This window comes from Myripristis murdjan, chromosome 9 (assembly GCF_902150065.1).
Source record: "Myripristis murdjan chromosome 9, fMyrMur1.1, whole genome shotgun sequence".
NCBI lineage: Eukaryota > Metazoa > Chordata > Actinopteri > Holocentriformes > Holocentridae > Myripristis > Myripristis murdjan.
This window is the reverse complement of record NC_043988.1, coordinates 13,023,305-13,035,879: the sequence shown is the minus strand read 5'-3', so window position 1 is coordinate 13,035,879 and position 12,575 is coordinate 13,023,305. Positions and strand designations below refer to the sequence as shown.

The following is a 12,575-nucleotide window of genomic DNA, read 5'->3' as shown; positions in this document are numbered from 1 at the left end:
TTTGGTAGAGCCTTTAAATCCTACACAACTGTAGGGTTATTTCCAGCCTCAGGTGCCTCTTTCTTACAAAGCAGACTCATTACTTTTTATTGAATATTAAGGGCTACTCACACAAAGCTGATTGCATAAATCTCCAGTTTGCCATCACTGCTCTTCTGATTTGATAGATTAGACCCTAGCTTTATACACTAACAAACAGGCTGGAAAAATTAACACCAGACATTCCCCAAGTGGTGTTAATTTTTGCTGTCATTACTTAGCCTTTCTACACTACCAATCACTGCTAGATTAAAAAAAACAACAACAAAAAAAAAAAAAAACACTGGTAAAATAGTGACTGCAACTGGCCATTTTGAAGTTGACCACCCACCATCAATGGTAGATTGAAAAAAAAAAAAGAAGACAATTTCTTGCTTTACTTACAAACATGGTATACTTTGTTGTTTTGCTCATTGCACACATCTTATTTGAGCTGTTCCACAATAAGAAGAAATTGGAAATTACTGACAGCTGGACTGTTCACTTGGGGAAATGCATGAGATACTGCTGACTGTACCTCGGTTTATTTTGGCAGCATGTATGAATTTCACATCAAAGATTGAAGACAGGTTTGAGCGCTATGTTCTGTGAAGCCTTGTAGGCATTATCTCCTTTGTCAGTGTTTGTTGTAACAGTACCAATCATCAGGAATTATAACAGGTAACAGAATAGGGAGTCGGACACATTTGCAATCATGTCAGCGCCCATATTTATGATGGATGCAGGGCCTGCAGTGTTAGGTAAAAGTTATGGTTATGGACTAATTTGTGCGAATGTAGTAAACTATCAATGGACTGCCACCTGGGGCATGGCAAGTTTGTCATTACCGCTGTATGTTTTAAGGACATTTACGGTAAAGTGAAGTGATGCAGTGATTAAATACTGATAGTAGGCCGTGGTCTTAAACTGGAGTTTAAAGTTATTGGGTTGTAAGGTGAACATCTGCACTCTCAAGTTCTCAAACCATCACTGCTCATTCACCACCACCGACTCTACCTGTGTTTCCTTCAACTTCATTCATTCATTATTTGGGACAAAGTGTTCTTTTGGAAGACACAGATCATGACATGTCAAATTAATAAAATTGATCTGTGTCATCCACTTTTTAAATTGTATACTTTTTGTTTAGGGTATGTGACTAAAAATAGGGAAAGAAGAGAGGAGGAAGGTGGCAAAAATTTTTGTCATGTGAGATTAATCATACTGGATAACACCGGGCATTTTGAAATTAGAAAAGCAAAGCTTAGGTAGTGATGGAAATGCCATGTTTCTTGATGCTCACCTTCTATGTTTTGGAAGAGCTAGTATGTCCTTAAACCACTAGCGAGACTCTTTTGAAGGTTTTTGTTTGTGTGAAAGCATCCTTTCATCAATATTGTGCTAGGACAGTGTTGTTTCCTTTCCACTTTTTGTAGTGACCACATTGCATGTCCAATTTTCAGATTAGCTAGGTCATTCAGTGCCATATTGTAGGTGTTCTGATGCTGACTATTTTTATCCACTTGCAGCAGTCTTTTGCAGAGTGAAGATGGAGAAGGCCCAACGTCCAGTTAAGGAGGGTTACTGTAACATTAGCAGCATTTCTAAAATGAAATCAATACAGATTCTGCCTGCTAAATGGTATAATGGGTTTTTTTCTTGTCCATGAGTCTTGGGCCACATGGTGTAATCAATATCTGAAATGCTGCCTAAGTGCATGTGAGGCACATTCTCTGTGCCTTGGTATCTTTGACCATTATTTCTGAACGAGAACAACTGTACACAAGTGAACTTTCACTTTCAAACCAAATACATTTTGAAAATTAGTTAGCTAGCCCCAGTCCACAACATCAGTTTCAGATTAGCCCACACTGTAACATTTATGTGAGGAGACTTATAGCCGTCTTTGGTCCTGCTGAAAGGTGTTACGGACTAACCCTGCTCATAGTTTTCGTCAAGGATTCCAGTTTGAAGACAATTTTTATTTGCTGTTGCAGCAGTTTCAGATTGAATATTCAAAAAATCAAATATTCTTAAAAATAATTCTCTAATTTCAGATTAAGGTGAACTTGAATCTTCCCCATTTAAATCTATGTCAATGAAATTCAAAGTCCTCTGTGCTTCTTCCTTTTATTTGATTTCACTTCATCTTGTCTGAGTGAACCTGTTCCTCTGATGTAGCAAATCTGATTTGTGTGTTGCCAGACCAGGCAATGCTTTTGATGGGGTTGTGAAGTGAATACATTCTACAGGGTGTCATCATCAGTTGGAGACTTATGCCTGCAATCTCAATTTTTTTCCCCTTAAAAACTAGGGACCAATTATGACAGTTATTATTACTGGTAATATCCCTCTGTTATTCCTTTCTTTTCTCTCCTGCCCTCCGCCTCTGTTCTTCATACCAGATCCTAACATTTGAGACGAAGAACCCAGTAGAGTTGGCTGAGCGTCTGCGTGCTGTCTGCGGGAATCAGAGCAATGCATACGCACGCCTGCTGGAGTACAGACTCAACGCTCTGCGTGGGCTGTGGGGGGCACAGCGGCAGCTTGCCCTGGAGGAACAGCAGGAGAGAGAGGGGGCCGGAGGGGCTGATGAGGAGACCTTGGCCCTGCTCAAACGACAAGGTCTGCTCCAGCAACCCGAGCAGGCACCCTTCACTTCGCGTGTGGGTCTGCTGCTGGTCTTTCCCCTTCTGCAGTCCCAGACTCGCAGTGACCCAGCGCTCTGTGGGGTCACAGCAGAGGTACTGCTAGCCTGCCTGCGGGACTGCCAGCCGCTCAGCCTCAGCAAAGAGCCCGCCGACTGCCTCAACGGCCTGGAGGGGCTCCTCTGCTCCTGGCTAGAAGATGGTGCCCAGCAGACAGGCCAAACGCAGGGGCAGGCTCAGACGCAGATTCTACATGCACACAGGCAGAGGGAAAATGCTGCTGCTGCCCTCGTGGCACTTGCTTGTGCCAGGTGAGACTGTCTTCCTAACAGCATAATAATTTAAGTCAGAAATGCTCTGGATTTTCCCATCCTCACATCCTCTCCCTCATCATTTGCCAGTCTTGCAGTTCCTAGTAGCATCCTTCTGTTGGCTCTTGCTTTAAACAAGGCAGTTTGTGTACGTGGTCTGTTTGAACGAACAATATTCAGTGATAGCGTTCTACCCGTGAATATTACTTGTTTAAATTAGCAGACCTAGTTATCTAAAGGCAGCAAATACGTTTTTGTGCGAAATGTGTAAATGTTTACTAGGCTCCTGGAATCCTCCTGGATCTGTCTCATTCAAGCAGCAATGGCATGATCTAGGGCTCCTCGATTATGGAAAAAATCATAATCACGATTATTTTGGTCAATATTGAAATCACGATTATTAGCACGATTATGTCTTTGAATTTGGAACAGCATTTATTGAACATGTTTGGAACAGCATTTATTGAACATGTTTTAAAAAAAATGCTCCACATCGTTTTCTTCGAATCCAAAATGTTCCCACACTAATGAAGTGGTTCTACCTTTTTTATCAACCAAGGGACGCTGCTTAGCCTCACCCTCTTCCATCTTCACACGTGCTTAAATCGCTGGCCTGGATCTCCACTCTCCACACACGCAGGGGCGGGAGAGTAGTGGTTGAGTTGCGCATGCGCGTCTCACAACGGAAACTGACAAAATAATAGGTTTTCCTCGATTATATGAATTTTGAGATTGTCTGAAGCCAAAATCGTACTCACGATTAAAATTTGATTAATTGAGCAGCCCTAGCATGATCTGGTGAAGATCCATTCCTGATCAAAATATTGTCTGTTTGTCATACTGTAAGTAGACAGTGGAATAACAAAGCTTCAGTGGTGGAGCTTTTCCTTAATTACTGTGGATGCTACTCTGCCTAGTGCCTACCCCGATGGTGCGTACATTGCATCATACTGTCATTCAAAACGGCAGGCATTATAAGCCAGACTTCACACATTTGTGCAAAAGAGCCAAATTTTGTGTTTGTCAGGGAAAGCACTTGAATATAGAAAACCAAAATGAACACTGGTGGTCATGCTTATAGTTTATGACTGCAATAAGATATAAATTATACACATTATTAAAACTATTTTTGCATGATTAATTATTTTTCTAATCTGTAGTCTGATCATCCCAGTTACTACTCAGCATGGTCATACCTGTTGTGTATATTCAGTTTTTGCCTTGTCCTATGCAAAATAAAGGTAGGAATCACTGGATAACTGACAATAAGATACAGAATCATGATACAGGTGATTCTGCAATATGCAATATATTATAAGATAATTTATTATAATGAACCAAGTATAATAGTGCTCAGCTCCAAATCTACCTCAAGGAGCCTTACGTTTTTGTGTTTGTTGCATCGCCCATAACAGAACAGAATATCTTTTTTCTTTTTTTCCCCCCAATGCTTGAACTCTGGCTTCTGCTGGTGACAACTGAGCTTGACTTGTCAAAACCAGAACCCTCCACTCTCTTTGTTTGGCCTCTGTAGGGGCTGAGAGCTCTTTGTTGTTGGGAACCATCTAGCCCTGGTGCCTTTTCACTAACAGTGAGAGCTAATTAAAGAGCTATATGCTGAACACCCCCACATTGCCTCCGATGGGCAGGGTTAGTAAATTCACTATGTGACAGGGTTAAGTGAGGAAAATGATTGGCCAGTTGTGTGCACTGATATCACTCGCTGATTAGGTGTTAAGAGCTGAAGTGAGAGGGAAACTCTGCATCGAGACTGACTGATCTGTGTTGTCTGTCTGATCTCTCAACAGCACTGAACCAAACATATATTGCTATACAGCAAGCAGCCATGTTTCACTAGAGTTTACCAGTCTCACGGTACCACTGTAACATGTTTGCCCTTTAAAAATTCAGCCTACATACACAAGGCTTGTTGCCATAGGTGTAGTTTTTTAAAACCACTGTTTGCTTATTTATTTTCTTGCTGCCACACATGAAGACTTTTTGTAATGTGGTTCACCATTAAAAATAATTGTTTTCATCTTGTCGTATGTCCTTCCTTTTCCCCTCTATGCCAGGTTGATTTTTTTTTTTTTCCAAATTCCAAATTTACAAATACAGAATTGTTTGAATATGTTCATTTTATGGGCTTGGGTGAAGAGAATCAATCAATAACTTCTACACATAGCGTAAGTATGTGCAGTGGTTACAAATTTCTAGGTCTCATGGCAATGAGAAAGAACATTTTCCTTTCTAATGTGTTGAATGGGAACCCTCCCCTGCCTTCCCATCACCCAAAGAATGACCTTTCATTTTGCGATCAGTTTTTAGGTCTTACTCATCTTCCTGGCTGTTTTCCAGGGGATCCCTCAAGACCTTCATCCACACTGTCCACCTGCTGCAGAAACAAACAGACCTAGGCCATCTCCCTGTGGCGGATGTGCTGTACAGGTGATTGTGTTACTTCAGTTCATGTCCTCATGTGTGAAGGGTGACCCCTGAATGTCTAACAATACTCTGTATCTCTCCTGTTTCAGACTCTTGGTCCTTGAAGGAGGACCAGGCTCTCCATCTTGCCTCTTGGGAGGCAAGCACAGTGTGTCCTGGGGTTTTGAGGACATGCTGCCCACACCTGATAGTACAGCTGGAGGGGCAGAAAGCAAAGGTAAACTCCCTTTGCATGTCTCTTTGTGTGATCATCAGCCTCATTTGGTTTTGGCCTTTGAAAAAATATTTAGTGTAAAGTGTCATTGATGTTTCTTATGTTTGGGCTGTATTGCACTTAAGGAGTCATGTGTTACATTGTACTTATGTTGTTTACTTGTGTGCAGCCACAAGATCTGAAGAACAGGATGAATTCCTCTGTGTAACTGTGGTGATATATATGCCATGTATATATATGTATTATTCAATTTTATTGGTTATAGAGAGGAGTTGACTGCTTGTCCTACTTGGCCCCATAACACTGTCCTCTATTGTGATTTATTTATTCACCTTTAGATTATTTATACTTCCTCTTTGACAGGAATGCCTTCGGTTTGAATCCCAATAAAAGAGGCAGGAGATTGCCTTGCCATTTACAGGATTCAATTGGCCTCGTTGGAGCGTAGTGAGGACATAAGGGCTTATGTTGAAACTAAAAAGAAGAGTGGTGACTGTGAGAGATTTAGGGGACAAAGCTGAACACTGGAGAAAGCGATGTCTCTCTCTCTCCAGCGATCGATTACCTGACCTTGTAGAGCTATGGAAGCTGATCAGGGCATATATGCATAAGGTATCTGAGAACAGGAGCGCTGATACGCGGCAAGTTTGCATAGTGACATTTTATGATTGTACTACTCTAGATCAGCACTACTGAGAGTTGAATATCCATGCACATTTCCCAGGCATTATCCATGCTGGGGAACTCAATCATCTAAGTGAATAAAGAAAACCCAAAAGTTGATTACACTGCAAAATTATTTTAGTGGTTCATCTTGTTTGCCCAGTCTCATTTGACTAATTCATTTGGGAGGATTATAATGTGTTTGCCTATAATGTCTGGTACAGATATTGGAAAAAAGTCATTATTTTATAATAAGGAAATCACACTTCACTGTACTTCTTTGTGCCATTAAATGCAAAACACAGAGAGAATGAGTTGGGAAGGCAATTGGAGAATCAGTATTAGACTGTAGCTGTTATCAGCCTTAGTGAAAGATAGGAGAATGCCAACATATGCCTGTATACCTATATACCTTGTTGAGCATCCTGATTCTCTCTCCTGGTTTTTCATTCTTGTGATGACACCTCCCCCTAATGTTTTTCCCCAACTGTCGAATCTGTCTGTCATACATTCCTATTAACTTCTTTTCTGTCTGTGTGTCTTACAGACACAGACCTGGGGCGCTGCCTAGCCACAGACGGGCTTTATCTGTACACCAGTAATTCCTTTGGGAGAGGACTCAGCAAGCTGGGCTCTGGTTTACATGGGACACTGAGGTAATTTGACACCGCTGCCTGACCGCCTGCCTGGATCTGCAGCACTCAGAGATGAAGAAGAGACAGACCGAAAGAGAAAGTGACAGTGGGAATATTCCTCACTCCTTGCTCATCCTAAAGGAGCCATGGGACCTTGTGCCCTGTAGTTTCTTTAATCCCAATTTACAGTGCATACTCACATCCACTTTGATCTTGACTCCCTCTGATTGACAAAGTTGATTTGAACTGAGAAAAGTGGGGTCATGTTTCTGTATCGCATGCTGTGGATGCAAATTGCCCAATTTGCAGGCCTAAGGGAGTTTCCTTCTACAAAGAGCTATTTTTCTTCACTTGCAAAATTGCCTGCAAATAAAAGAATGTAAGGTTTGCCTCATTTAGGCTTGTTACCTTTGATAATTTTATGCCAGTAGTGACTCTATTTCTCTGATTCCACCTGAACAGTAATACTTGGACCAAAATATTTCTCTTCGATATGGAAATGCGATTCTCATATAGTGGGAACATTACTGACACAACTGTCCTACAAATGGCACAAACCTTAGCAATTGCATGCAGTTGACTAGATTGCTAAAACCATAATAGCTTTGAGCTAACATGCTGATTCTGTTTTTGCAAGACTTGTGCTCACATTGTGCTTGTCATTGATATTATTGAAGTGAGCCAACAGGATGCAAAGGCTTGTAGAATGTAGTGTGATTATAATAAGTATAGGAACTCAGGCAGTGTGTTGATTATACACTCATCTTACTGTTCCTTGTCATGTGATAGTTTGCTGCAGTGCCACTCAATTGTGGCACATAATGCAAAAATAGTGTCTGTCCCTAAAGATAATCATTATTTTAGAACAGTGATTTTATCTTAGTAAGATGTGCAATACAACACTATGTCATGCCAGGTGTTTCAATCAAGTCTTAAAAAAAAAAAAAAAGACCCCGTTGGAAAAAAAGGTCCATCCAGTTGATATAAATGTATGCATAGTCAAAACACCATTGCATAAGGAAATGAACCCAATCTGTTTTTGCAGGGGTTTTGTGTACTGTCGAAATGAGGAGTTGGAGCCCGGCTGGGTGGTCTTCAGCAGCAGTCGTCTCCTCCACCGTCCTGCTTCGTTTGATGCCAAGCCTCATCAGCTGTGCCAGGTCATCGACCCCTTTACCCTCCAGGTACATTTTCATTGCTTACAAGCAGTTCCTTTTGATCATACTGTCAATATGGGTCTTACTCACAGAATGCTCATTTTGTTAAATGAGTGTTCCTGACACACAGAAATCTTATTTTGCTGTCAATGCAATGTGATCTTCAAAAGCAGACATGGTCAGGCTCCCACTGCGTTTACACTTATATGTACTCTGGATGCAAAAAAACACAATTTGCATACAGGCAAAATTAACAGATGGAGCAGGGAAGTGGGGGAAAAGTAATTCAGGTACAGATTTATATTTATATAACCGCAGGGGATGCACCTATTTTTAAGCTCAAGGTAGACGTACAGCGATGTTGTCATGTGTGACTGGAGCACAAGAATGTGTTCAATGTGCCTTTTCCAGGTGTGCCAGATTGTGCCCATGCCAGCCCACCACTTCCCAGTGGGCAGCAGCATGACCACGCTGCACCTCTGCTCAGATGGAACCTACCTGTATTGGGTCTGGTCCCCAGCCAGTCTCAATGAGAAGACCCAGAAAGGCCACTCTGTCTTCATGGATGTTTTTCACCTGTCGGTGAGTATGCTTTCCATTACAAGCAAGCTGGACTCATTATTTTCATTTTCCTGGCCCATATATCAAAGGCCTACTCTCCCTCCCTCCCTGCTGCAGACACAGACGGGGTTGTGCGTTGCAGACATCTTGCAGGAGAGGGTGATCCTAACACGGAAGGAAGGCGAGTCTTCCAAGTGCTTGAATGAGCTTCTGTTGAGCCGAATGTCACGCTTCCGGGCCTCCCATTCTGCTACATTGGCTGCTCTTACAGGCTCTGCCATTACCAATACTGTCAAGGAGGAACAATCTGGTAATTCATCAACAGAACATGTACAATTTTATAATGTGCAGTTATTGGCGATCATGCTGTTCTGAAATCTTTTGTGGTGACACACCTCTCTTGAACTCTTTCACAGCCGTCAACACTAGCTGTGGACTCCCTCTTAAGACTCTGAGGAAGACCCCTATGTATGTGTGTGGTACCTATCTAGTAATGCTGTCCTCCCCTCCTGGTGTGTCTGGGAGCTCTGCCACGCGTTCCCTGTTTGGAGGCACCAGCAGCCTCTCCTCTCTCAAAAGTAAGAGCACACATGGAGCATTATTGCTAAATCCCCAGGGTGCCATGTTCCAAATTGGACAAGTGTAACTTTCTATGTCTGGGAAAATTCTAGAAAGCTAAACATATCCAAAAGTCATAGAAATTTGTTCATAAACCTTTTTTGGTTAGCCAGGCATTTCACATTAAAGTGAAAATTCTGATTCTTAACCGTATAGTGGTATTTGCTGCTCTATGAGGGTGTAATACCTTCATCAAGTCTGGCTTGTTAAAACCTTATTTTTGTTTTGGTTTCACTTTCAATGCTGTTTTTAGTCTCCTGACTTTTAAAAATGGTGGAACTATTCTCTGCTCTCACACTGCAGTGGTGTGTGTCACCACACAGCACTGCTCCGGTTGCATATTCAGCCTACAAGGTGATATAGTTGGCAGTGCTATGGAAAACAATAGCTCTGCCATTTTGAAAGCCACAGGACTGAAAAGAGTTTTGAAAGTGAAACCAACACACACGTGTCATGTTGTGCATCTTTCTAAACAATTTTTCAGCTTTGCATTGCTGCTAAAAATCATCTTGCTTTCCGGTCTATATCTACTACATTAATTTTGAGCTAGTATACTTCTGATGAAGCTGCAGGGAATTAGTTAATAGACCAAACTTAGTTTATGTATTACACTCGCATGGACCTAAAAATATAGCAGTATGTATACGAATGTGATCAGTTTAAGCTTGTATGATGGTCTTGGTAGCTTTTGAAGGCGTAACAACACAGCAACAAGTGTTGTGTTTACAGTTAGAACAAGACATGAAAATTATAGCTATCTAAAAAAAGAAAAAAGTTATCCACTAGCCACTGCATCTTTAAGTTTCTATATTCAAACACTTTTTTAAGAGACACTAAAATCAGTAATAAAGCTTAAATTGAATGAAATATAATATCATAACATTATATAGATTGACCAGATTGTATGTATGTCTATTCTATTTTTTTCCCTTTGGCCTCCATGTCTCCTCCTTCACTTGCTGCAGTGCACCACATGTCCTATTATCTGTGTCTGCTGGCCTCTTAACTCCAACAATGTTGCCGTATTCTACCTCTAGTTCGACAGTCTTATCTAGCCTCAGGGTAGACAAGCTCAACTAATGTAGTGGGCGGTGTGGCTGCCCTATTTAAAGTTTTCCTTGGCAACAAGATTTCATATCAAAACGATTTGTTTTGAAAATACGTTGCTACGTACGGCACCCAACCGTGGTTATGAGAAGCACAAAAAGGCGTATCAGACATAAATAGAGAGCAGTGCTTAAGCATCACTGTGGGAACTTTGTAAAAGGGTCTATCTGGTTATTCTGGTCTGATTATTTTTTGGCCAATTTGGGCAAACTTGGTTGACCTAACACAGCAGCTAATGGACCAAACAAATTCACCTGCGATTACTCAAACACTGACATTTTGTGTGTGGAAAGCGCTAATTTTCCATTCTAAGTATATGTAATGGATTCGTCATGGAAGAGTTTGCTAAAACTGTGTAAGAACCTTGATGCCTTGTATTTTATCATCAATGATGAGTTGATTCACCAAACTTTTTATTTGGTCAGTTCTAGCCTCCAGCCTGGTCTTTAATGTGGGTGATGGTCAGTTCAGCAGCCGTGCAGACCTCATTGATGCCCCTGGCAGTTCTTTAGGCAGGGGTGCCCAGGTGGCAGGGCTGGGTAAGCTTAACCTTTACCACATTCTGCTGTTTTGTATTGAACGATATTGGACAGTGGTATCAGAATAACTAACATTCAGCTTTGTACCCTGTTGGTTTTGTAGGAGCCTGTTATGATGCTCTGAACAATTTGATTTGGACCTGCTCCAGTGACTACATGGACCAGTGGTGCAACCCTGGGAACCAAGCCTTCCATCATGTGTGCCATAGGCTCGGTGTAAACCACGTCATCAAAGAACCCAAAGGTAGACAAAAATGCTATTGAAACCACCAGATGTTCATTGTAGCTTAAGTCAGAGATTTGAACCTTGGCAAACCTTGTCCTTCTACAGAGGAGACCGTGGCCACTGGAGAGGTGATCAACCAGCTGCTTCATCACGTAGGTGCCATGTGTATCCACCAGCTCAACCTGCTGTCGGCCAGCAGCAACAGCCTGCCCCTGAGCGCCCTATTGGGCAAACAGCACCCCATTGAGGCCCGCCACTTCAGCAGCATCTGCGACATCATGGAGAAGGCTATGGTCAACGGAGATACCTGCATCATTCGCTGCATCTTGGTGGTATTTCAGGTTGGTTTCAGACTCAGCTAGTGACAGTTTGCATGGTAAATAAATCAAGTTTTTTCCTTTTTCAGACTTCTTTTTTCCATTGTTTTGCACCTTTTCCAGGTGGTGTTCAGGTTTTTCAACCCTCAGTCAGAGCAGAACAGGGAGAGTGTGCGTCGGTCAGGCCTGCTCCTGTGGCAGCTACTGATGGCCCCAGTGGATCAGATAGGAGCAGAAATTCAGAGAGAGGTGTGCCTAGCCATCAGGTAAGACCAACATGTTAGAACAAACAACTAGAAAATGCATGTTAAACATACAGTGCATGTATTAAGTCCACATATGAGAAGTAACTAACAGTTGTAAAAGTCCCTTACCATCATATTTAAATGGTGTGTGCTCTATATCTATACAGCTCAGGCTTGAATACATTGTATCAGGGAGAGGCTGAACTTAACAAACTGCTGAAGCTGGTTCTAACTGAAGGTGAGTTTAAAATGGTGATTTTAACTTCAGTAGTTGACCACTATTTTGTGGTGAATATGTTTTATGTATGTACTGATCTATGTTTGTGTTTGATCCCTAGGTGAAAGAAACAGTGGTCTATCCCAGCTTCGTGATGTCATCCTGACCAACTTGGCTGACCAGCTTCAGAAAAATAGATTTGGGAGTGAAGATGATGACCACTACAGGTAACCTTTGCACTCTAACTCCAGGGTGCAAAATAAACCCTCATGACCAACAAAGTAGCTAGGGTTTCCAGGATGCATCCGGGTTCTTCATGATTTTTTTTTGGCTGTGGGAAAAATGCATTTGGTTATTTCTGCTTGTATTAATTGTGTCCTTTAAATATGTTAAACTGTGGCATTAGAGAGACAGGGTAGGTCCATTACATATGTTATAAACTTATTCTATTTTTAAATGTATACATGCATGCAACATACTAGGACTCCTGAGATGCCCTGAGACATTAACCTATAATGCTAAGTTAGGTAATGACAGCAAGTTTCAGATTTTTTTCATTGCAGCTCAAAACTTGTTTCACACCAAGTAAAGAAATAAGGGGCAAACATGCTAAATCCAGAGATACTTGGCGAAGTAGTGAGGAGAGCAGACTCA

General features: G+C 41.7%; 1 protein-coding gene across 2 annotated transcripts in view; it reads left to right on the top strand.

Moving 5' to 3' along the window:
- hectd4 (HECT domain E3 ubiquitin protein ligase 4) overlaps nt 1-12,575 on the top strand; it is a 44,894-nt gene that overhangs the window by 3,131 nt on the left and 29,188 nt on the right. For both annotated transcript variants that reach the window (XM_030059396.1, XM_030059397.1), the window contains exons 2-15: nt 2,424-2,977; nt 5,336-5,425; nt 5,512-5,639; nt 6,847-6,955; nt 7,980-8,118; nt 8,503-8,673; nt 8,770-8,962; nt 9,069-9,230; nt 10,803-10,916; nt 11,020-11,160; nt 11,248-11,483; nt 11,583-11,725; nt 11,872-11,942; nt 12,043-12,148. In XM_030059396.1, coding sequence (XP_029915256.1) covers nt 2,424-2,977; nt 5,336-5,425; nt 5,512-5,639; nt 6,847-6,955; nt 7,980-8,118; nt 8,503-8,673; nt 8,770-8,962; nt 9,069-9,230; nt 10,803-10,916; nt 11,020-11,160; nt 11,248-11,483; nt 11,583-11,725; nt 11,872-11,942; nt 12,043-12,148 — 2,357 coding nt within the window. The remainder of the gene's footprint in view (nt 1-2,423; nt 2,978-5,335; nt 5,426-5,511; nt 5,640-6,846; nt 6,956-7,979; nt 8,119-8,502; nt 8,674-8,769; nt 8,963-9,068; nt 9,231-10,802; nt 10,917-11,019; nt 11,161-11,247; nt 11,484-11,582; nt 11,726-11,871; nt 11,943-12,042; nt 12,149-12,575) is intronic.